Source organism: Periplaneta americana, chromosome 10 (assembly GCF_040183065.1).
Source record: "Periplaneta americana isolate PAMFEO1 chromosome 10, P.americana_PAMFEO1_priV1, whole genome shotgun sequence".
Lineage (NCBI taxonomy): Eukaryota > Metazoa > Arthropoda > Insecta > Blattodea > Blattidae > Periplaneta > Periplaneta americana.
This window is the reverse complement of record NC_091126.1, coordinates 50,050,729-50,073,974: the sequence shown is the minus strand read 5'-3', so window position 1 is coordinate 50,073,974 and position 23,246 is coordinate 50,050,729. Positions and strand designations below refer to the sequence as shown.

The window sequence follows — 23,246 nt, the reverse complement described above, 5'->3', positions numbered from 1 at the left end:
TCATGATGAACTAGTCTGGGTTCAAACGTGTCTACATCTCGAATGGTTTTAAGCAATACCCATTTCACGATTGGTCTTCACTTAGATAATAAAAATTTAAGAACTGGTTTGGCTTATGATTATAATTTACTGGCTGGTATTGCCAGAAATAATAAACATTTTTCAAAACATATTTTAGCTTAAATAATACAAATTTCTCAATTGTTTTGGCTTAATAACACATATTTCTCCAATGGACTGGTCTTAAATAATATAAACTTCCTAACTAATCACATCCCAAATGAAACCCACTTCTAGATTGACCTTGACTTAAAAGATGTTCATTTCTTGATTGGTCTTTGATAATGATATAATATATTTCTTGACTGACTCTGGCTTAAATAATATCCAATTATTGACTGGTTTTATTTATGATATTCATTTCTCGAATTGACACTCATATTTGGCTTGCGCATTTATGCAATGATACCAGTCAATACAAATGTACATCAGCAGATGTTGTACATACAAAAGTCTGAGCACAAATGAGATTTTAATACAGTATGATCCCATTTTTTTCTGCTGGAGGCTCCATAAAATTACCGGTATTACCACAGTGATATCAATCATTAAAAATTCGTAACAGAGTAAAGGTAAGCTTCAACAAATACTTCTGCCTCTATTCTGATTCACTGATCATTTATACATGCAGTAAATCTACTCTAAGGGCTCAATTGCGTTACTTCTTCAATCACTGGAAGTTACACTTAGGATTTTTCAACTTAAATTCCACTCATTAACCAAGTTTGATCACATGATACTTGGGTCGAGAGGTAATGATAGTGACCACTATACAAAAATACTGGTCTGAAAGTCATGTGTGCAATGTTGTATAGTTGACCTGATGTCTGTCTGTCTTTTTCATTTTTTCCTCTACTGTAACACGAACATTTGTACATCTTAAAAGTAAATCTGTGCTTAAGAGGAAATAATTAATGTGCTCTATATTTTAAAAAAATGTGCATTTTTGTCGCTTCTGTCAGAAGCTTACATAAGTAGATAGCCTAATTTTAATAATTTGAAAACATTGTTCTTAAGTTAACCTTAATTTGTATGTCGAAAGAAAACAAAATATATTTGAATAAAGTCACATTTGAAATTTTATTCTCTATTAATTTTATTATAATATAATAAAATTAATAGAGAATAAATTATTATGCATATTTAATAATCTGAATATTAATATTTAATACCGGTAATGCAGACTATTAAGATACAATAAGCATGACACAGAGTTTGAATACTTTACTAGTCACAGGAGTTTGTTACAAAGGTTACGTAAACAGATAGCCTAGCTTTAAGAATCTAAAAGCATAGTTCTTAAAAAACCTTCAATTGTTTGTTGAAAGGAAACAATAAAATACATTGGAATAAAGTAACATTTAAAATGTATTCTCTATTTCATTACGTCATATTACTAATAATCTGAATATTAATATTTAACAATGTAAACAATTAAAAAGCAGTAGGTACAACACAGAGCTTGAGTATTTTACTCGTCATAGGAGTCTGTTATGAATGTTACGTATGTAGATAGCCTAGTTTTAAGAATTTGAAAGCATTTTTCTTAAATTAGCCTTCAATCATTTGTTGGAAGAAAACAAAGTATTTTTGAATAAAGTAACATTTGAAATTTATTCTCCATTTTATTACGTCATAATAATAATATTTAACAATGTAAACAATTATAAAAACAGTAAATACAACACAGAGCTTGAGTATTTTACTTGTCATAGGAGTCTTTTACGAATGTTACATAAGTAGACAGCCTAGTTTTAAGAATTTGAGACCACTGTTCTAAAATTAGCCTTCAATTGCATGTTGAATGAAAACAAAATATATTCGAATAAAGTCACTTTTTTTTTTTTTTCAAAATTTATTCTCCCTTATTTTTATTACATACGTACATAATAATACGAATATTAATAATTTGTAATGCAAAGAATTAAACAAACAATAAGCACAACACAGAGCATGAGTATTTTATTTGTCACAGGAATCAGATGCATAATTATGATTATAATCGGAAGAATTATTTGAACTACCTTCTCTCACTCATAACAGTCAAAATATAATAAAATTACCAATTACAAAGAATAGCATCTTTCGAGATAAAGCAGGCAACTACAGGTCTGATGCATAATGTGACAACACTGACAGGCAAGGGGTGTAGAGCAAAGTGGGGAACCAATAGAATCAAGCCCACATTCTTGTATCCTTTACTCAGACTACACATAAACAACACATCCTCAAAACATTAAATCTCAATTTTATACATGATTCACGAAGAAAAAAATGTTCATATGGTTAGGTCCTATGGGTTCGTTTCAAACAGTTAGGGACTTCCGGCTATTTATTTAGTAAAAATAAATACATCACTATGAATTCTGCACTACCATAGAAGATTCTGTGTCATGAACTTGTTAAAATATTACTCGTAATTCATAACTGTGTGGGAGAGCGTATTATTGAAATTAAGATAACAGGAGCCATGTTCGCACATTAGATGTCAAGGTCAAGGACAAACTATTGTCAATATTGATGACACTACAGAAAGCAATTCACAAGAGAAAGTAAAATTGGATGGAGTTACGCAATAAGAGACCAAGCACCAAAAACCTGTTTCGAGATATTGGCCATTGAAATAAATCTGTTTTTTTTTATAAAATATTTTATGCAGGAAGTATTATAACACTCATACTATTACAAAAAATAGCACAAATAATACCAAAAAAGGCTAACCAATTTTTAATAAGAGACCAGCAGTTGAATTAATATTTCAAAGCAAAATAAATAAATAAACGAATTTTATGCAATAAATAAAATTTTTGCTTATAAATAGCAGCAAAATTCAGATATCACATTATTGATTTTTTCCGAGTTAAATTAGCCCGCCATCAACAGATTTGTGCAAATTATCGGTTGGTCTATTATTGCGTAAGTCCGTCCAATTGTACTGACGCAGAGGGTGGTAGATTTGAAAATATATTTGTAAGCATCATTTTCGACTATAATAATACTAGGTACATATGTAGCTATGAACATAAAGTGCAAATTTTCAGCTTCTCAGTCTCTTACATGTGATTTAGAGCTGTGAAAGTGTAGCTACTTTTGCAGATTAAAATATATTATTATTATGGTGTACCGAAGTACATATGATATTTCCGTGCAGAAATTCTGCGTCATCATATGATGAAAGATGAGTGAAGCGGAGAAAAATTCTCTCCGGCACCGGGATTTGAACCCAGGTTTTCAGCTGATGCTCTATCCACTAAGCCACACCGGATTCCCATCCCAATGTCGGATCGAATCCTCTCAGTTTAAGTTCCACCTCTTGGGTTCCCTCTAGTGGCCTACCCTCATGCACTGCGTCATAGATGTATGACAGTGGCACAATGTCCACATATATGCAGAAGTGCACTCATTATGAGTGACTAAGTGGCTGGGATCCGACGGAATAAGCGCCGTCTTAAATCACTAAGTGATTATTTTTCGCATATCATATATTATTACGATGTACCGAAATACATATGATATTTCCGTGCAGAAATTCTGCGTCATCATATGATGAAAGATGAGTGGAATGGAGAAAAACTGAGTGTGTCATACATCTATGACACAGTGCATGAGGGTAGGCCACTAGAGGGAACCCAAGAGGTGGAACTTAAACTGAGAGGATTCGATCCGACATCAGGATGGGAATCCGGTGTGGCTTAGTGGATAGTGCGTCAGCACATAGAGCTGAAAACCCGGGTTCAAATCCTAGTGTCAGAGAGAATTTTTCTCCATTCCACTCATCTTACATCAGATTAAAATAGCTATTACTCCTTAATCATTCGAAATCAGATCACTGATCATACAAACATTTTTCCTCAAACTGTTTTCTAAATTTATGACCTTTCTTCATGAATCATTCTATATACAAAACACGATGTTATACATATTATTTACATTTCTGCAAAGCTGCAAGCCACTTACCATGATCCATAGGGAAAGGTTTCAAGCCATCCAATTCAAACAGTCTGCCACGAATGGGCACATAACTGACGAAATGAAATGCTTCTCCTGTGTACCTTCCAGTACTCACACCTGATGACTTGTCAAGGCGACGCTTTGCTTGTGGCATTGCATGTGAATTGTGAGCCTTTGCTAGTTCTGGTGTGTTTCCTATGGCCCAACCCTGCACGAAGAGCACGACTGAGGTTCAAATTGTCACAGAATAAGATGCAATAACATATGTGTATCTCTATATGCTGAAAAGAATATAACAATCATGCAGCATCATAGCTTTTGCTTATTCATGTGAAACAACGTAAATACTTTACCTACCTTGTTTTCTGGACACATGCCCGATGTGTGAGCCTTCAGACGACTAAGTGTGGCTCCTAGATTAATATTTGGACAATTCAGGAGCACTGACAGCAAAGCATGTGTGGCACAACTGTTGGGAACCATCTATGAGAGAAATAAAAAAATAAAATTCAGGGAAAAGGCCCGTTTTAAAACATATTTTAAAGTAACAATTATTTCAATATACTTTTAAAAATATATTTTAATATTAAAACATAAAAATACGAAAACAAAAGTTGACACGCCAAATAAGAAACCCAATGTAAATTGACGTGGCCTTTGTTTAATTTCTCTCAGCAAAGGTACAATTAAAGGTTACAATGAATAATTTAATGCTTTTCAATCTTTTAATTTCGAAGGTCACAATTTAGAGGATGATAACATATCAAAATAACCAATATTATTAAAACTTTAAGTCCGGAGGTATTTAATTATCCAGCACACAAGTGTGTCAGTGCTTTTAAATGCCCCTGTTACAATTTTCTTGAGGAGGCAACATAAGAGATGCTTTGATATAGGAACATCTAATTTTTACCACGAATATTAGATGAAGTGAAGTGTCGAATGGTTAAGAATTCACATCACTATTACAATTATTGGTTTTCTCGATAAAAAAATTGCACATATAAAATATGCGTGTGAGCACTGGGAGTACTGGAACTACTGCTGGATTCTTGCAGATTTAAATGCCAGACATATTAGTACTACCACTAGACTTCCATTTTTTATTTCATTTCATTTATTGCATTCCATACATCATACAATAGCAATGAAGCTTCAGGATGTGGAACAAGTCAAAATTTTACAAGATTACAATTTTTTGGCGAGATGAAATGAATCTGAGGATTCATCATAGATTACCTGGCATTTGCTTATGGTTGGGGAAAACATCGAAAAAAAAACCCAACCAGGAAATCAGCCCAAAAGGGGATCTAACCCCAGCCCAAGCACAGCTTTGGAACAGCAGGCTAGTGACTACAAAAAATGTTTAGTACATAGCAAGCAGACGTTTCAATTTACAGACCTGAACAATTATTCATCAGCTGAGCTATAAAAATATGATACATAGCAGGTAAATAATCCAATTTAAAAGCATTAACAATTCAATCAGTTGAGATATATAAAAACAGATAATACATATCATGTAAATTACTTCAATTTACAAGCATAAACAATTCACCATTTGAGCTATATAGATTACTATTCAAATTACAGCATATACAATTCATCAGTTGAGCTATACAAAAATATACAATACATAGCAAGCAGATTAATTCAATTTACAAGCACATTTTATTTCAGCTATACAAAATTGTGCAATTCGTAACAAGTAGAGTAATTCAATTTACAACTATAAACAATTCAGTTGAACTATACCGACTACTATTCAATTTACAGCATATAGAGGAAGTATTACAAATATGGAATATCATTTTGTTTTTTCGTTTTGGAACCTACATGTTTTGAATACTGAACATAAAGTATCGCTCTGTTTATTGCTGAATGTACCTGTGAATGGTACACTGGGCTTAGAAGTTCGCAATATGTTATAAAATACTTGAAAAAAATAATTTCCTCAAAATCGAACATATTTCCGTCATAAAAAATGGAGTTACAAATATTGAATATTATTAACAAGTTACAAGATAAACAAAACTGCAAAGTCAAAATGGCCTCTAATAAGAAAAGCACAGAAAAGCATTTAGCGTCTTCATTAGAAGGTGTTTTTCCAACCGTAATACTGAATCCAGATGAACCCTCTCTCACGTCTTTGCTCGAACTTGTTTTATGGGTTCTTGCATTGCCTTTTCATTCCACTGTTTTCTAAGTTTGTTGAAAGGTGAGGTTTTCCCTTCTCCTACAGGTACCAACACTAGTAACGAAACAGAAAACCAGAGTGTAAAGATGGAATACTAATAACACAGACTAGTATATACAGTCACGAAGCTCGAGTTGTGAGGGTACTAGGAACAATAGACTGTGCCGGTACTATTTCACATTGTCTGTGATGAGGCGATAGTAGCGATCCTAGTGGTTAGCAACTATCTATGGATGGATATTTCCTACATATTGAGCTTCGTGACTGTATATATTAGACTGTACTAATAATACTAGTATTTCATATTTGTCACACACTGATGTTTAAGTCATAACGTCAAAGCACATCATAATTTAAAAACGAAATCAATTAAACATACATTTCTACAAACGTAGATTATTTTTCATTAAGAATATATATATATATATATATATATATATATATATATATATATATATACACACACACGTATATATACGTAAATATATATATATATATATATATATATATATATATATATATATATATAATTAATATTTCTAACATTGAGGAATAACAATGTATATTCAAAAAAAGAACTTACCGCCAAAATGTTCACTTTCCTGAAAATGCAGTAATGATCAACATTTCAACAGTTCTAACTGCAAACTAACACATTCCAGCAAAAGAGAGTATCAGTGCGTAGTAATTTGGAAGGTTTACGCTAGAATACATGTCTCAGGTCGTATATCACACTATTTCATATTTGTAACACTTCCTCTACAATTCATCAGTTAAGTATACAAAAATATACAATACATAGTAAACAGATTAATTGAATCAGTCAGTGGGATAAGGACCGAAGTCCAGAGAAGTACATTTTTCAGGAGACGAAAAAAACATCACATCTCCTAAATCATTAGACCAACACTAACAAAAAAAATTGCACAGTTGTAGGTCATAGTGCACCACTCTGACTGACAATGAACACTCACGTGTGAGTTTAATAGTATGGGTAAAAAATAGATGATAAGTGGTGGACTTCGGTCCTTATTACATTGTTTTACTATGCAAGTGTAAAAGACAAGCACAATAATCTGAAATAAAATGGCAGAACACCTCAAAATCTGTGCTTCAGTGGCTGACCATGATAATATCTTTGAAAAATATTGGAGTGCAAGAGGTCAAATGACTTTATTGTCAAACGCCTGGCATTAGAAAACAACAACATAATCTGAAATAGTGAATTTTATTTATTGAATAAGTTGTATTTTCAGAATACACATCACTTAAGCTAATTGTCTAGAAAAAAACAGGATATGACAGCAATATGATTAATAATTCTTATAATAAAAAACTATTTCAATGTAATGAGGAACTGCCTTCTGTCCTTAGTCACTGCCATCATTCTGAGTTCTGCTACCTTCCTCATCCTTAATACTCTGCAAGTACTGCTGTGCATTCTCTGATAGAGATTTCGGAAGTTTAGATACATCACATACCTTTGTACTTTTAAGGGTAACTGCCCGTGATACAGCTGTGTTACATTGAGGTTGGGAGTTACGTTATTCTTAAGATGGAAACTGCTCATGACCATTCCGCTCATTAATTTACTGACCTCTATCTGGTGTTTGTGCAAATGATGGTGTTGGAAAATCTTGTATTTTGATACCTGAAACACGTCACCATTTTGAGATGCGCTTTTCTTGAAAAACTGTGTCAAATACCCATCAAAGTCTTTGAAATCAGTGTGTGTCATTTCAACAACTTGGAAGTGACGTTTAACAAGTCCAATCCATTCACTTGGGATCTTCTGCTGTTTCCTCTGTGTGACAATGAAGTGCCTGTCACAAGGAAGATAGCTGTGTCCTCATACAGGAAAACACTGCACAACTTCTTCAAATCTTTCAACAAAAACTTGTGTGTACCAATATCGTGCCATGGGATTGTTCTGGTTCTGTTTTGGACACCCATCACAAAATAAGGAAAGCCTCTTGACTCCAGGTGAGAGAAAATTGGTAACATAATGAATAATGATCAATGCAAGACAAAACAGAGTTCGCACCCTTCTGACCTTCATGTTCTGGCCACATGTACATGATCGATTTTCCAGTCTTACCACTAGTGATTGCAAAGCAATGTAACCAGTATTGCGTCATGTAATATATTTCTTGCACAGGGAGTAGCGAAAATGACATATTTTGCTTGTAATCAAAACAAAGTTTCAACATATTCATCCTGTAGCTTTTTTCAATTCTTTTTGTAAAAAACCAGGCCTTGCTTTTATGAATATCTCTTTCTGACTCCAATACTCTTTTAAGAGATTCCTTTTGTTCCTTACCAATTTTAACATCCAATTCTGTACACACACCACACACATCTGTTGCCGGTCTGCCACAACGATAACCAAATTTTAAAACGTAACATGCAGCACCTCTATGAGACACTCTCCGAATCATACTTGTAGCTCAGCCAATACAATAATGTTCGAAGTCCCGGACATCGGACCTTGTTCCATGGACTGAAATTTTTAAGCTGCTGTAAGATGGTAACGGACATGGATATCGGTCATTTTAATAGTGCATAATATGTGCCTTGCCTTTAAGAGTTTCCCACTGCTGTATTGTCCAATTGAAATGCTCTTTTGCTCACGACAATAGTTTTTCCTTCATGTAAGTAGTTAACAATGGCTTCTTACGAGGTCTGTAGGCCTTAAGGCCCAAGTCAAAAAGCCACTTTCGCACTGTTCTGGCACTAGCACTGACACCTCCGTGCTCTTCCCACGCAAGTTTTAAATCATTAGATCCTGCTCGACTATCACTCAAGACATAAACGCTTTAAAATTCCGTCTTGAGCAGGAGTACTGACATGTTTTAGTCCTGTTATACGTTTTTTTGCAACATCTCCTGTTTGAAGATTCCTTGTAAGAATTCGCAATATAGAAGAACAATTACAGCCCACTTTTCTTGCAATTTCTCGACTAGTTAGTCCCTTCTGTCTAAAGCAACAATAACACTTTTCTTCCGAGGTGTTAACTGCCTGTACTATGCCATGGTCTCAGCCTTCACAAACAAAGCACGCTGACTGCTCTGACTGATAACCGCTCCTCTTATAGATAAATTGGTGTTGTCATAAGATGATGCAATAGTACAGAGTGATTCATATAAAACACATGATTTTTAATTATGTGTTTATTTCAACAAGAAGGATGCTAGTAACATATTGCGTCTTAAATGTACAGAATCTCTAGGAGATTACTTTACCCTTACATTAAGTGTTGAAAATACCCTCCATCTGCTTCAAGGCACAGCTGAACATGTTGTACCATGTTTCTGGCCATTCCCTGGAGCATAGAGTTGTCAATACTGTTGATTTCACGTGTGAGGTTCTCCTTCAGATCATTCAAAATCCAAGGGTGTGTAGCGTATACCCTTCCCTTCAAATAACCCCACAGGAAAAGTCTGGTGAGGTCAAGTATGGTGATCTTGGTGGTCACAAGTTCCTGGAGATGATGCGGTCGTCAAAGAAACTTTGGATCAATGCCATGGACTCACGTGATGTATAAGCGGCACCATCCTGTTGAAAGTACTCTTGACGCAGCTCAATATCATCCAGTTACTCAACGAATTTCATGACAATGCATTGGTACTGTGCAGTATTCACTGTTCTGTTGAAAGAAATTGGACTCACTATTCTCTCTGCTAATAGTACTCACCAAACTCCGACTTTCAATGGGTCCATAGGCATTTCATGAATGTCATGTGGATACTGTGCAGCCCAAATGTGTGTGTTCTGTGAGTTTACGTAGCAGCAGCATAAGTGAAATCATGCCTCATCTGTGAACCATGTAATGGACAGTATGCCAGGATTTTAAACAATGGTCACTTGGAATCAACGACAATATTCCACTCTTTTTAGCCATATCTGGCTCAAGCAGCTCATGAACAGATGTCAACCTATACGGTTTTAAGATAACCTTCTTTGCAGCTCTCTGACACATCGAGTATGAGTACCAGATCTCCTGCGACAGACGCCTTAAAGACTTACAGGGTGACTGCTGCAGTCATTCCGGAATGTCCACAGCAACTGCCAGAAGTGTAGACAAACAATGCTTGCTGGTTTCACTCACAAGATGTTCAGTTGTTTACAACTTGAGCACCAACACCAGTATTGTGTTCCTGTCTGGATGATCACAAACACCAAATTCCCTCTGGTATGCCCTTTGCGTTGCTATGACCGAGTTTGTTATCAAGTAGTTTTTGACAAGGAATAACCGTTGTTGTTGTAGTAGTGTGTACTGCATCTTAAATGACAATGATAAAGAATGGCGTGTGAAACGACAATAAACAAGCTGCAAGTTGCAACTCCAAGAACTCACATGTTGCGAAACAGCTTTGCTGTGCCATCTCGTGATAAACTCCTAAAGCTCCTGCATGACATGAATGAAATTCCAAGAACTCCCGCGTGATTTTAAAGGTAAATGAAATATTTCGATGTATTCCTGTTCAAATTAATGAATAAAGAAAATCATGAGTTTTATATGAATCACTCTGTATTACACAATATGATACAGTCAAACAGTGTGCATATTAAATACAAATGAAACTGGTAATTATATCGAGTTTCATTGCTATAATGTACAAGATAAGCAAATTTTGGAGAGTGGTGCAATTTATGATGCCGCTACTATATATATATATATATATATATATATATATATATATATATATATATATATACACACAGACACATAGAACGCTATTTTCTTGAAGATATTCACTGGAAAATGTGACACCTATTCAACTCGTAATCAGCTCTGTGCTAGGAAGTTAACTATAAAGACTGACTGATACTTTGCTACAGTTGAGCTAAAAAAAAACTGTACAACAGAAGTACATAGAAGAGAAGCTAGCAGAGGTAACAATTTTCCTAAAAGTGCTATACATTCTTCCAAGATTGTATAAGCTTATGAAATAACTTAGAAATAATAATAATAATAATAATAATAATAATAATAATAATAATAATAATAATAATAACAATAATAATAATAATAATAATAATAATAATAATAATAATAGGATTACCTGTTGGGCAAAGAATATGTTGTTAACAACTTCTTCATCCTTGACGAAGCTTTCACTCTGGTCAACAATTTTTCTTCTGGAGCGCCTTTCTTCAATCCAACGGAAAAGAAAAATAAATCCATAAACTGGCCCTTCGAGGGACTTTTGCAGATCATATATCTCTTCCACTTGAACTCCTTTTACACCAAAATCTTCTAGCAACAATGTAAACAATCCTGCAAAACATATACAGTTCTTCAAATTCTGTGAATCTAAAAGATATACATGTTTCCAGCATAGTAACCTACTTATGAAAAAATCAAGACAAAAAAATGAAGAGCCTGATAAAGGAACAAGGATTGTTATGTCAGAGTTGACCAGGAAACCCTCACTAGCCCAAAACAAGTCCTGTCTGATACAGCAGGACATGCAAATAAGTCTCCCTCCTTTTTCAACAGGTATCCTCATTCCACCTGATGATTTTGAGTCTAGCATTAATATTTCAACGAATGATTTTTTTGATCCATGGAAATCCAAACAAAATATGGACCTTGTGTCACCAGATGGTCGGATGTTATTCATTTTTCCAAAGAAAGCTGTCCTTACCGCTGTTTTTTCATTAAAAATCTTTTTCCATCATTACATCTTCTATACGTAAACCCCAGTTTCTTTAACATTCTTAAAATAGACGATTGTGATCCTTGGAATCAAATTTTTCCTGCCATCTTTTCAAATTAAACTAAATTCTGTTCAAACATGACTGTATTGTAAATTTTATGAGACAGCAGAGAATGTTAAAGATTTTTTATTTACAAAAATACAAAGGTTTTAAAGTTTCATATTTCATTACAATGGAATTATTGTTCTTCATGACAGTATTTTGAAATTTAGCACGGCCGAAATGATCATATAGAGTGACAACAGACTAAACATAGCACTTCCATTCCTGTTTAGTGCATGATGTAATACCTTCACGCCCACTAATTGATAATGAGAGGCCATTTTACACTTTAACATTGACCTGAAATACTCTTACGTAGTACGAATACAACAATGCTATATTACACTATCTAGAGTAAACCGTACTTCACAGGAGTAGAATTTTACTCTTCAAAAGTTTCATGACAAATGACTCAAATCTGCACTCCAGTATGACCAGTAGGAGCACTTGGTTTCTGTGGACTTTGAAGTGTTTGTTGCTGGGCTATAGCTTTTTATTTACCAATTTTTGGATAAATTAAACACCACTGTGAACTTGAGCTGGACAGAAGAGGAAGAATAGGTTCAGTTTTATTTATCATTAATATCCACTTCGATTTCATGATCAATTTACAAATAATTTTAAAATGTGTTAAATTTCTTTCTTCAAACAAACCTGACCTACGAATTCAGTTTGGTATTACAAAACATTTCTTTTCTACGAACTCACATCTCAGCACATTATGACATCATATTGCACCACATGGCATACAGGGAAGTATCGCATGTGGTTATTTGGAGTCCAAAATACCACTTTTACATTACATAGTAGTAGTAGTAGTAGTAGTAGTAGTAGTAGTAGTAGGGTTTAAGAAGGGCGCGTCAGCTACTATGGCTATTTGCGCCCTTATCTAAAATTCTTAATATAACAAGTACATAAATAATATAATAATCAGAGTGCTAAAAGAACTAAAAAGTGTTGTCACGATAAAATGAGGCACACAAATGCAGTAGACATAAGGTGATTTCTACAGAATCATAAAAGTGAGCAGTTCTACCACACTAGGTGGTATTCAACACGAACAAATAAAACAATAAAACTAAGGCCACCAGAGATAACTTGTGAATCACATTTTCAAACTATAAAATTTTATAAAATATTCGGATGTACAGAGTCCGAAATATCAACAATGTAAAATCAAATATAAAACAACAAATGTAACCTCCGGATGTAAAGGGTCCGGAGGATAAGTAAAACGGATCAATAAAAAACTAAATCACCTTATCCAATCCTGTATTCGATAAAAATCTCAGAACTGCATTTGTACAATTAAAATCATTTCCAAGAGCGTCACGTAATGTCGCCCGAATTCCATATTGCCTCCGTGCATGGTCATATTTCCTGCAACGCAATAAAAAGTGTTCCACCGTAAGTGGAACATGGCACATATCGCACTCCGGCTGAGGTTCGCCACGTAGGAGATGGCCGTGTGTCAGATGACAATGGCCAATCCTCAACCGGGTGAGTGACATTATTGCCACGACTAATCCTCAGCTAGCATTAACGAATGGACAACTACCAGCGCCGGGTATCTCAGCACACGACATAATCTTTCTAGAATATTCCTTGTATTGTCCAAAATATAAACCTCACATCACATCATACCGTGACTTGAAGCATATTGAGCATGATGAATTAATCAACGATGCACTTAGCCTGCCTTGGACTGAAGTGTGGAATTTACCAGACATTGACGACAAAATCGAAAAATTTAACGACCTAGTAATTCAGTTATACGATAAACACGCACCCTTGAAAACCAGACGAGTTGGTAGACGCCCTGCGCCTTGGATGTGCGATGCCATAAAATTACTCATGACAGACAGAGACACTGCTTATCGTAAATACAGACGGAGCAAGGACGAATTAGATTTTAATACTTACAAAGTTTTAAGAAATAAATGTAATCAAGCAGTAAGAAATGCTAAATTACGCCATGCACATTCCCTTATTATACCTTCGGTCAGTGCGAAAGAATTGTGGCGTAACCTTAATAACCTGGGTCTAACAAAAGCAAAGCCTCGGGTAGATAACATCAACTTGTCACTCAATAGTCTAAATGAACATTTCGTCACTGCTCCACCTGAACCATTACATAAAAAAGAGACTCTTGAATTTCTCAGATCTTACCCCCAACTTGTATGGGATAAATTCTTCTTTAAATACATTAACCCTACTGACGTAATGAAGACGCTGCGATGTATGAAATCTAAAGCCCAAGGTGTAGACAATATAAATATCACTCTCCTGTATAAAATAATAGATGTGATTCTGCCGACCGTCACCCATATATTCAATGCATCTATTATGACTGGGTCCTACCCCTCACTCTGGAAAATGGCATTAGTGAAACCTTTACCTAAATCTAACACACCTTCTACAGTAAACCAATACAGACTGATATCAATTCTTCCCACTCTTTCAAAAGCATTAGAACATATTGTACACGGACAACTTACGAACTATCTCGACGAACACAAACTCCTCGATGACTATCAATCGGGTTTTAGGCATGGACACAGCACTACTACAGCCCTACTTAAAGTGACCGAGGACATCCGTGAAGCTATGGATAGGGGTGAAGTAACGGCACTAACTCTTCTCGATTTCAGCAATGCCTTTGGTTCTGTTGATATCGACTTGCTTCTTGCAAAGATGAAGGCTTTGCACCTGTCAGACAATACCTTGAGCTGGATGGACTCCTACCTACGGGACCGCCAACAGTGTGTTTCACTTGATAATCAATTCTCCCAATGGCGATACACAAAGGCGGGAGTGCTGCAGGGCTCCGTATTAGGACCACTACTTTTCTCTATCTACATTAATGACGTATCAAAGAACTTACAGTATTGCCGATATCACCTCTATGCCGACTACCTACAACTTTACATACATTCCAGACCCAATACGATCAATGAATCGATTGACAAGTTAAATTGTGACCTAGCCACTGTCTCCACTTGGGCGGCCAATTTCGGACTCGCACTTAATCCAAGTAAGACTCAAGCCATAATTATTGGACATAAGCGTTTAGTTAACTCCCTTAATAACAGTAATCTTTCGGTTGTTACCCTTAACAACACGCTAATCCCTTATTCATCTGTCGTAAAAAATCTTGGCTTCTTTTTTGATAATAATCTAAGTTGGAATTTTCAAGTTAAAGAAACGATAAAAAAAATCTGTTCCTCCTTTCACTCTTTGAGTCGCTTGAGAAACTTCTTGCCCCAGCAACTAAAACTTACCCTAGTACAAACCCTAGTAATGCCGCACTTCGATTATTGTGACGTTTTGTTAAGTGATCTAAGTTCTGAACTGTCAGTCAAGTTACAGCGAGCTCAGAATATGTGCATCAGATACGTGTGCAACATCCGACAATATGATCACATATCACCGTCCTTCGCAAGTCTCTCGTGGCTCCGACTTAAAGAACGCAGAACTTTACACTCTTTGTCTTTACTCTTTCGAATTCTGCACACCTCAACACCAAATTACCTTTCGTCTCGTTTCTCTTATCTATACTCTAACCACGACGTAAATACCAGATCACTTATCTGTGGCACGCTAAATATACCTCTTCATAGAACATCTTGTTATTCCTCATCTTTTACAATATCCACCTCGCGTCAATGGAATTCCTTGTCACAAAATATTAGGGGCTGCAAGACAACAAACACCTTTAAGAACAGCTTAAAAGATAACCTTATTAGCATTTCACTCCAATCATACTGATTTAAAATATTACAGACTACACTGTTGCTTTTTTTCTTTAGACATCATCTTGATTGTGCTGCATTTTCAAAATTGTCTCATAATAATCTCTTTCTATTATCTAATATAATTTGAAATATATTAACATTCTATGTATTTTAGTTTAATTCTGCTACACAGTTTATTTCAGTGTTTAATTAATAGTTCCTAGTATTTTGTTGTTTAATTCGTAAATAACTCTTGTATACATGTAACTCTCATCTAAATCAAATTGTTGAATTCTTTGTAAGTTCATGCATATGTATATACACTTTTTGCTGGTTGTGTGGAAGAGAAGGCCTTACGGCCTTAACTCTGCCAGCTAAAATAAATCATTATTATTATAATTATTATTATTATTATAAAACCTCCTCGTGTAGCGACGCTCTTGTAGACGAATCCCAAACTCGAACAGTATTCTTTATATTTCGTAATTTGTTTCCCTCTTGTGCAGACCATTTTCCTTCCCATTGCCACCAAATTTTATATTTCACGTAGTTTCGAATGTCCTGCCACCTCTCGCGCCAATATACCAGAGAGCCATTCAGTGCGCCAGCCCTGGCTGCAGCATCCGCGGCCTCATTTCCTGGAATCCCTACATGGCCAGGAATCCACACTACTCCAATCTCATAATCAGAGCAAAGGAGAGTATGGAACAGCTGCTGAGTTCTTAGGACAAGCGGATCATCACAATTAAAAGACTGCAAGGACTGGATGGCACTTAAAGAGTCAGAACAGATAAGAAATCTCCCCCGAGGTTGCCTAATTAAAAACAATAAAACTCTGTAAAAAGCGTAGAGTTCAGCAGTAAAAACACTAGTATATTGGCTTAGTCTGTATTTAAATATCTCTCCATTTGTAACGAAGGAACAACCAACACAATCATTTATCCGGGATCCTTCAGTAAAAACTAATGAATAATTTGGATATCGGGATAAAAGTTCACTAAAACGAAGTCTATAAACAAAAGCTGGTGTAAAATTCTTAAAACAGCGGCTCAGACTTATATCAAACATGGGACGTCGCATAATCCACGGTGCAGTGGTGGTATACTCCAGTGTGCGAACTGATGGTAGATGTATATCCAGCTCAGAGAGCAGTTCACGAAACCGCACACCTGCTGGACGAGGTCTCCGTGGATTTTCACTGTATCGGCCGTAAAGAGACGAATGATGGAAAGAGTCGTAAGAATTGTGCTCAGGCTGCGAGCGGAGCTTAACAGCATATGAGCACAACAAAATATTACGTCGCCGATACAGTGATGGTTCTCCTGCTTCACAATACAGGCTCGCTATCTGACTGGTTCGGAAAGCCCCTGTAGCGAGTCGTATCCCATGGTGATGTATAGTATCTAAAAGACGTAATTTAGATTTATTTGCTGAGCCATAAATAAAACACCCATAATCCAGCTTTGATCGAATAAGAGCTCGGTAAAGGCGTAAAAGCACTGTACGGTCTGCACCCCATCGGACCCCTAACAAAAGGCGTAAGATGTTTAAGGATTTCTCGCAACGCCTTCTCAAATCACGTATATGCGCCTCCCACGTTAACTTATAATCAAAGATAAGGCCCAAGAATCTCGCAGTGTCTGTATATTGCAATTCCATTCCATTAAGACGCAGTTTGGGATGTGGATGTAGTCCACGTTGGTTGTAAAAGTGGACACACTGCGTCTTCTGAGTGGAGAATTTAAAGCCATTGCGAACAGCCCATTCTGATAGTACGTTGATGACCAGCTGTAAATGTCGACCAATGGACGGAAGATATCGGGAACTGTAATATAAACTGAAGTCATCAACGTACAACAGAGAAGATACTCGGTTACCCACACAGTGGGCAATTCCATTGATTGCAATGCAGAAAAGGAGAACGCTTAATACAGAACCCTGCGGAACGCCGTTTTCTTGGAGGTGTTCGTTAGAAAGTGTGGTGCCTACTCGAACTCGGAAATACCGCTCTGCCATGAACTTCGCAATAAACGTTGGTAGACTACCACGAAGTCCCCAGTCATGCAGAGTTTGCAGAATACCATACCGCCATGTGGTATCGTAAGCCTTTTCTAGATCAAAGAAGACCGCCACAAGACGTTCCTTCTTGAGGAAAGCATCTCTAATGGCGGTCTCTAGCCGAACAAGATGGTCTACGGCTACATTACATACTAGTCGTATGTACAGTTTCCCAAGAAAAGAATGAGACAATCTAATATTTCTAAGTCTCAGATGTAAGGCACTGCACATGATCAGAGACCAGAGCACTGATACACAAGATAACGAATATTTGAGTTACTTAATTCAGGCTATTTGGTTTGTTGCTGCATAGTTCCGAAATGCACTTCAAAAACTGCAAAAAAAAATATGATAATATGACGTAAATAACAGATAAATATGTACATAAATCATGCAGTTAAATCGACATTTGCATCTTCATGACTAGATCGACAATCTGCGCAGAAATGAAAATTTCCGTGTTGTCTCAATAGCTCAGACGCCAGGTCTTGTGCATATCATGTAGAAGGAAGCCGGTTCGATTCCTAATCTATGCCAACAACTTTTTTTTTACTGAATAACGTTGAACTAGAGCTTTACAGAGTCCTGAGATTAAGTGTTAATGATTACAGAGAATACAAAATTATAAATTGTAATATTATAAACATTAATCTAATGAATGTAATCACAATATATATATATATATATATATATATATATATATATATATATATATATATATATATATATATAGTGTAAATGCATATATATTAAAAACTAACAATTACAATGAAATTGAAAAAATGTAAAATGCTTTAACAAGAGACATTAACAAATTGATTTTAAATAACTACATTTAAATATTAACCATATCAGCCACCGAGACAATGTGGAGAGACAGACATTTATCCAGCTTTTTAGTCTCATGGTTAAATTTTGAAGTCCTTATCATGGTCCATGTCGTGGTTCCTACCATGATCCTTGTTTTGTTTGTCGTTCATGTAGTGATCCTTATTGTGGTCTTTGTCATGGTGTTAATCGTGGTCCATATCTGTGATCATTGTGACCTATGTTGGAGTCCTTAATGTGATCCTTGTCTTGGTGCTTGTCAGTTCACGCCGTGATCCTGATCCTTGTCGTGATCCATGTTGTGGTACTTATTGTCGTCCTTGTCGTGAACCTTATTGCGGTCCTTGACGTGATCCTTATCGTGGATCATATTGAGGTCCTTATTGTGATTATTATTTTGAAGGTTGTCGTATTTCATGTCGTGATCCTTACTGTGGTCTCTGTCGTATTCCTTATCGTACTTCTTGTCGTGGTCCATATTGTGATCCTTATCATTTTCCTTACCATGGTTCATGTCCTGATCCTTATTGTGGTCCTTGCAATTCATATATTTGTCCTTTTCGTGGTCCTTATGAAGGTCGTTGATATCTTTGTCGTGGTCCTTATCATTGTCCTTGTTGTCTTTCTATTAGTCCTCTCCGTGGTCCTGACCCTTGTCGTGGTCCATGTCGTGGTATTGATTGTAATACTTGTCATGGTGTTTGTCGTGTTTCTTGTCGTAGTATTATCGTGGTCCTGATATTTGTCCTTATCGTGGTCCTTGTTCTATTTCTAATAGTTCTGTCAGTGGTTCTGGTCCTTGTAATCCTTATCGTGGTCCATGTCGTGGTATTTATCATAATTCATATCCTGGTGTTTGTCGTGTTTCTTGTAATATCTTATCGTGATCCTGATCTTTGACCTTGTCGTGGTCGTTGTTGTCTTTGTCGTGGTCCATACAATGTTCAGTGGGTCTACATTTGTCATTTCAAAATTAATATTGTTCTGCCTCTTTGGCGAATGACTTTTTTGTTATACAGTATATTTCAAACTTTCATAAAAGGTTAACGATCAAGGACGTAAAAAGAGACTTACACCAGAAATAGACAGACAACTGATAACATTTTGCACTGTGAGTGGGATGAAAACAGGTCTATGCATGCATGACCAGATATCTTTCTGGCTACGTCAATATCGCGTGAACAGTGCTGTAGAACTTAACTTTCGACGACCAAGAGTCGTCTCATTCTTTTTTTGGGGAACTGTAAATGTTCCACAGCACCACTGTGCACCGATGTATTATAACTTATATATTTTTTTATTTGACGACGCTTTACCAAATGTTATGGTTATCTAGGTGTCTGAGTGAGATGAAGGTGATAATGCTAGTGACTTGAGTCTGGGGTCCTGCGCCGAAAGTTACCCAGCATTTGCTCTTAATAGGTTGAGGGGAAAACCCCGGAAAAAAACCTCAATCAGGTAACTTGTCCCAACCAAGATTTGAACCCGGACCTGCTTGTTTCACGGTCAGAAATGAACCTTACATAACCTGTCACAAATTTCATCTTACGAAAACTAGCTTTGGTCGAATCAGTGACAGGTTAAATAGGTTAGTTTAGGCTTTTGCACTGCCTTGCATATAGTCACAATTATCTAAGAATGTGTCCTTTCTTCCAAAGCATACCAAAAGCCTAAACTAACCTGTCACTGATTCGACCTTACGAAAACTCGCGTTTTCTTTGTGAGCAATAAGAAAATGCCCGAAAATGAGATATATTTGCTCTCCCTTTCTGCAGTCTACTCCTTCCACCACACTCGAGCGATCCTGTCTATCTGCACCTGCACCTGTCACCTACCACATTCCCAGCAACGATCGACCCTTATTTTCGGTGTGAAATTGGCGTCGGTACTCAATTTTTTTTTTTCGTATGTGATGCGTATGGCTCTATGAGAATCCAAGGATGTAAATACATTTGTGCCTTAACGTGGTAACGAAATAGTAAAGAAATACATTTTGTTTCTTTATCGAATATCATTTACTTGGACTGGATAGCTGGCTAGGCACTTGGAGCGCTAGTGTCACGTCAACTGGATGCATATTTGTTACTATATAATAAAGCTTCGTGACTGTCTATATTAGACTGCAATTGCAATTTGTCACTACCGGTAGTATAAGAGCTTAGTAAAATCGATTAAATCTACATTTCATGTGCATGTGCATCATTTAACTGACTCATAGACAATAAATATGAACAAAATCTGTCCACTAATTTAGGAGAAATCGCTATACATAGACAGCATGCCCAATGATGATACTTTTCCACTTGCTACCATGTATGCTGCGAACTTGCACAGTAGTTCCGTAGTAATCAATTTTGGAGCCTCGATTTTTTTCCAGCATAGCAATGAAGCTTTCTTGTTATAGATACTCATATAATGAGAAAAGAAATACTTGGTACAATTGTTTACATACTTATTGTATGTCTTAATATTTAACGACTTTTTACTACAGCCTAATATTCTGTGCGTTGCATAGCTCCCAAAAATTCTAGGCTAATATTAACCTTGCGAATAATACAGAACAATGTAGGCTATTTTTATTTTTTTAAAGCGAACAGTGACATATATTTACGTTTCAGTAGGAAATCTGTGTCTGTATTTCTAGACGGGTCAAAACAGGGTTTTTCGACATAATATTCAATGCTGCTTTATTTCGTAAACTAGCTATTTAAAGCATTATTTTGTGATTATACGTGCTGCGTAATTACGCCACAGTTTTAATTGAAAATGCTCTCTCTTCGTACATCTCACATTTACATCATCCTTACTGAAAGTTAAATTCTTGCTTTTCAGTGAAAGTACGCAGTTGCATTACCCGTAGTTAACCTCAAAATAGAACCGAATAGGCCTATATCTTATCCTAATATTTTGGATTAGACTATACTTGACACATTTATTTTATAGTTTCTACATGATTCACACAAGTTACACAAGTTAATATGGGTCTTTATAACATGACCAAAGACACATTTATGATCAGAAAACAAAATGTTAATTTTTTTGTCAGTTTTATCGTAAGGAATGAAAAAGTATAGTTCACCTTACAAAATATATTTTACCTCAAGAATGGTTTTAATATAAAACCCAACTGTGTTCAAAAACCTATATTTCTACTTCAGTAGTCTTGACATTTCCAAGCGAATTAAAATAAAATTATATACGACGTACCTGGATCACTTTCCAGTTCGAGCCATCCTTCTGTCAATCTGTTTATATCTACTGGCATTCCGAATATCCTAATACGCTATTATTTTGCTTGGCACGTGTCTCCCAATAAATACGTCAGCATTAATTATGAGTACTCAATGTCAATTTGATAAATATTAGTAAGACAAATCGTTCCATTACACAAACACACAAACGTCACTTTCTTGGCAACATTTTGCTTTCTCTAATTCAGCTACCTCCCACCAGATGCTACACCTGACACTAGGATTCTTTTAACAAATGACAAACGATCTAACGACATAATTTTCAATTCGTAATCTTTGATATATGTAATAAACTGTGCAAAAGTACATAACTATGGGAACATGCAAGGTTTTTTCCGAAGTGGGGCAAAACATGTTCATGTTTCAATATACACTGGCGTTTAAAAATATCTGACCCAGAATTTTCTGATCGTGTAACCTTCTAGCTCAGTCTATAGTATATACAGTCTGTTTGTTCAACAACTGCATCAAGAATTGGGAATTCTTCCACTAGAACAGTACATCCATTCAATGTCAAAATCTTTCTTCAACAAACTTCCTGGTGTTCCTGGAGCTGTGACATATAACATTGGAGCAAGATCTTGTCAGTCATCTCGACTTAAAAGGAAACTCCCTCAAGACATACTTCTTAGTGATACTGACGACTCTTCATAAATTTAACAAAGAAAATCATCATATTTTTGTTCACATAATGCACAAAAATGTTTAATTAATTAATTTAAATTAATTTGAGGAGCCTTTAGAGCCAACCTCAGCATGATATTCTGCATGTGATATTCCATCATTTAACAGTGGTCTGTATAGCAAGTTTGCTGGTCGACCAATATTAAACATAAAAAAAAAAGTCTGTTTGTGATCTGTGGACACGAAGCCTGAGTTGTTGAGTGTACTAGGAACAACATACTGTGCGGGTACTATTTCGCATTGACTGTGATGAGGCGATAGTAGCGATCCTAGTGCTTAGTAACTATGTATGGATGCATATTCCTTACGTATTGAGCTTCGTTACTGTATATACTGGACTGTGCTTCTAGCGTGGCTTCTTTAGTTATTACTTCTATGGATAGATGGCGATTGGCGAAGATAATAGTCAGTGTTGCCAATAGTACATAAATATATCCGCAGTATAGAATTCAATATTTCATTCCCCTCTACTAATTGTAAAACAACACTATGTTTAGTTGGAACCCGCTCATATTCTCAATTATGAGAATAATTTATGCTTAATCTACATAATCATTTTCCCCAACACTTTTTAACAGCCCCAATAATGGTGCCACCTATTGAGAACTAGCGAAACTGTTTCAAAGTTTGTCAATTTATCTTTTATCTTTGGTTCTGACTTATCCCGTGGGGTAGAAAGTTCGCTTACACAGTCATAAAATCGTAGGTCAGATATTT

The 23,246-nt window shown here is 35.9% G+C and overlaps 1 protein-coding gene across 2 annotated transcripts in view; it reads right to left on the bottom strand.

The window, feature by feature from the left end:
* The window catches only part of caly (ubiquitin carboxyl-terminal hydrolase calypso), an 81,288-nt gene extending 59,209 nt beyond the window's left edge, over nucleotides 1-22,079 (bottom strand). Inside the window, exons 1-4 of one of the 2 annotated variants that reach the window (XM_069837403.1) lie at nucleotides 21,802-22,079; nucleotides 11,275-11,489; nucleotides 4,369-4,494; nucleotides 4,018-4,219 (exon numbers count right to left, since the gene is read on the bottom strand). In XM_069837403.1, the coding sequence (XP_069693504.1) occupies nucleotides 4,018-4,219; nucleotides 4,369-4,494; nucleotides 11,275-11,489; nucleotides 21,802-21,859 (601 nt within the window). In that variant the 5' untranslated portion in view covers nucleotides 21,860-22,079. Of the gene's footprint in view, nucleotides 1-4,017; nucleotides 4,220-4,368; nucleotides 4,495-6,123; nucleotides 6,263-11,274; nucleotides 11,490-21,801 lie in introns of those variants that run through there. The other variant, XM_069837404.1, reaches the window with a different exon arrangement.
* Nucleotides 22,080-23,246: the final 1,167 nt, after the last annotated feature.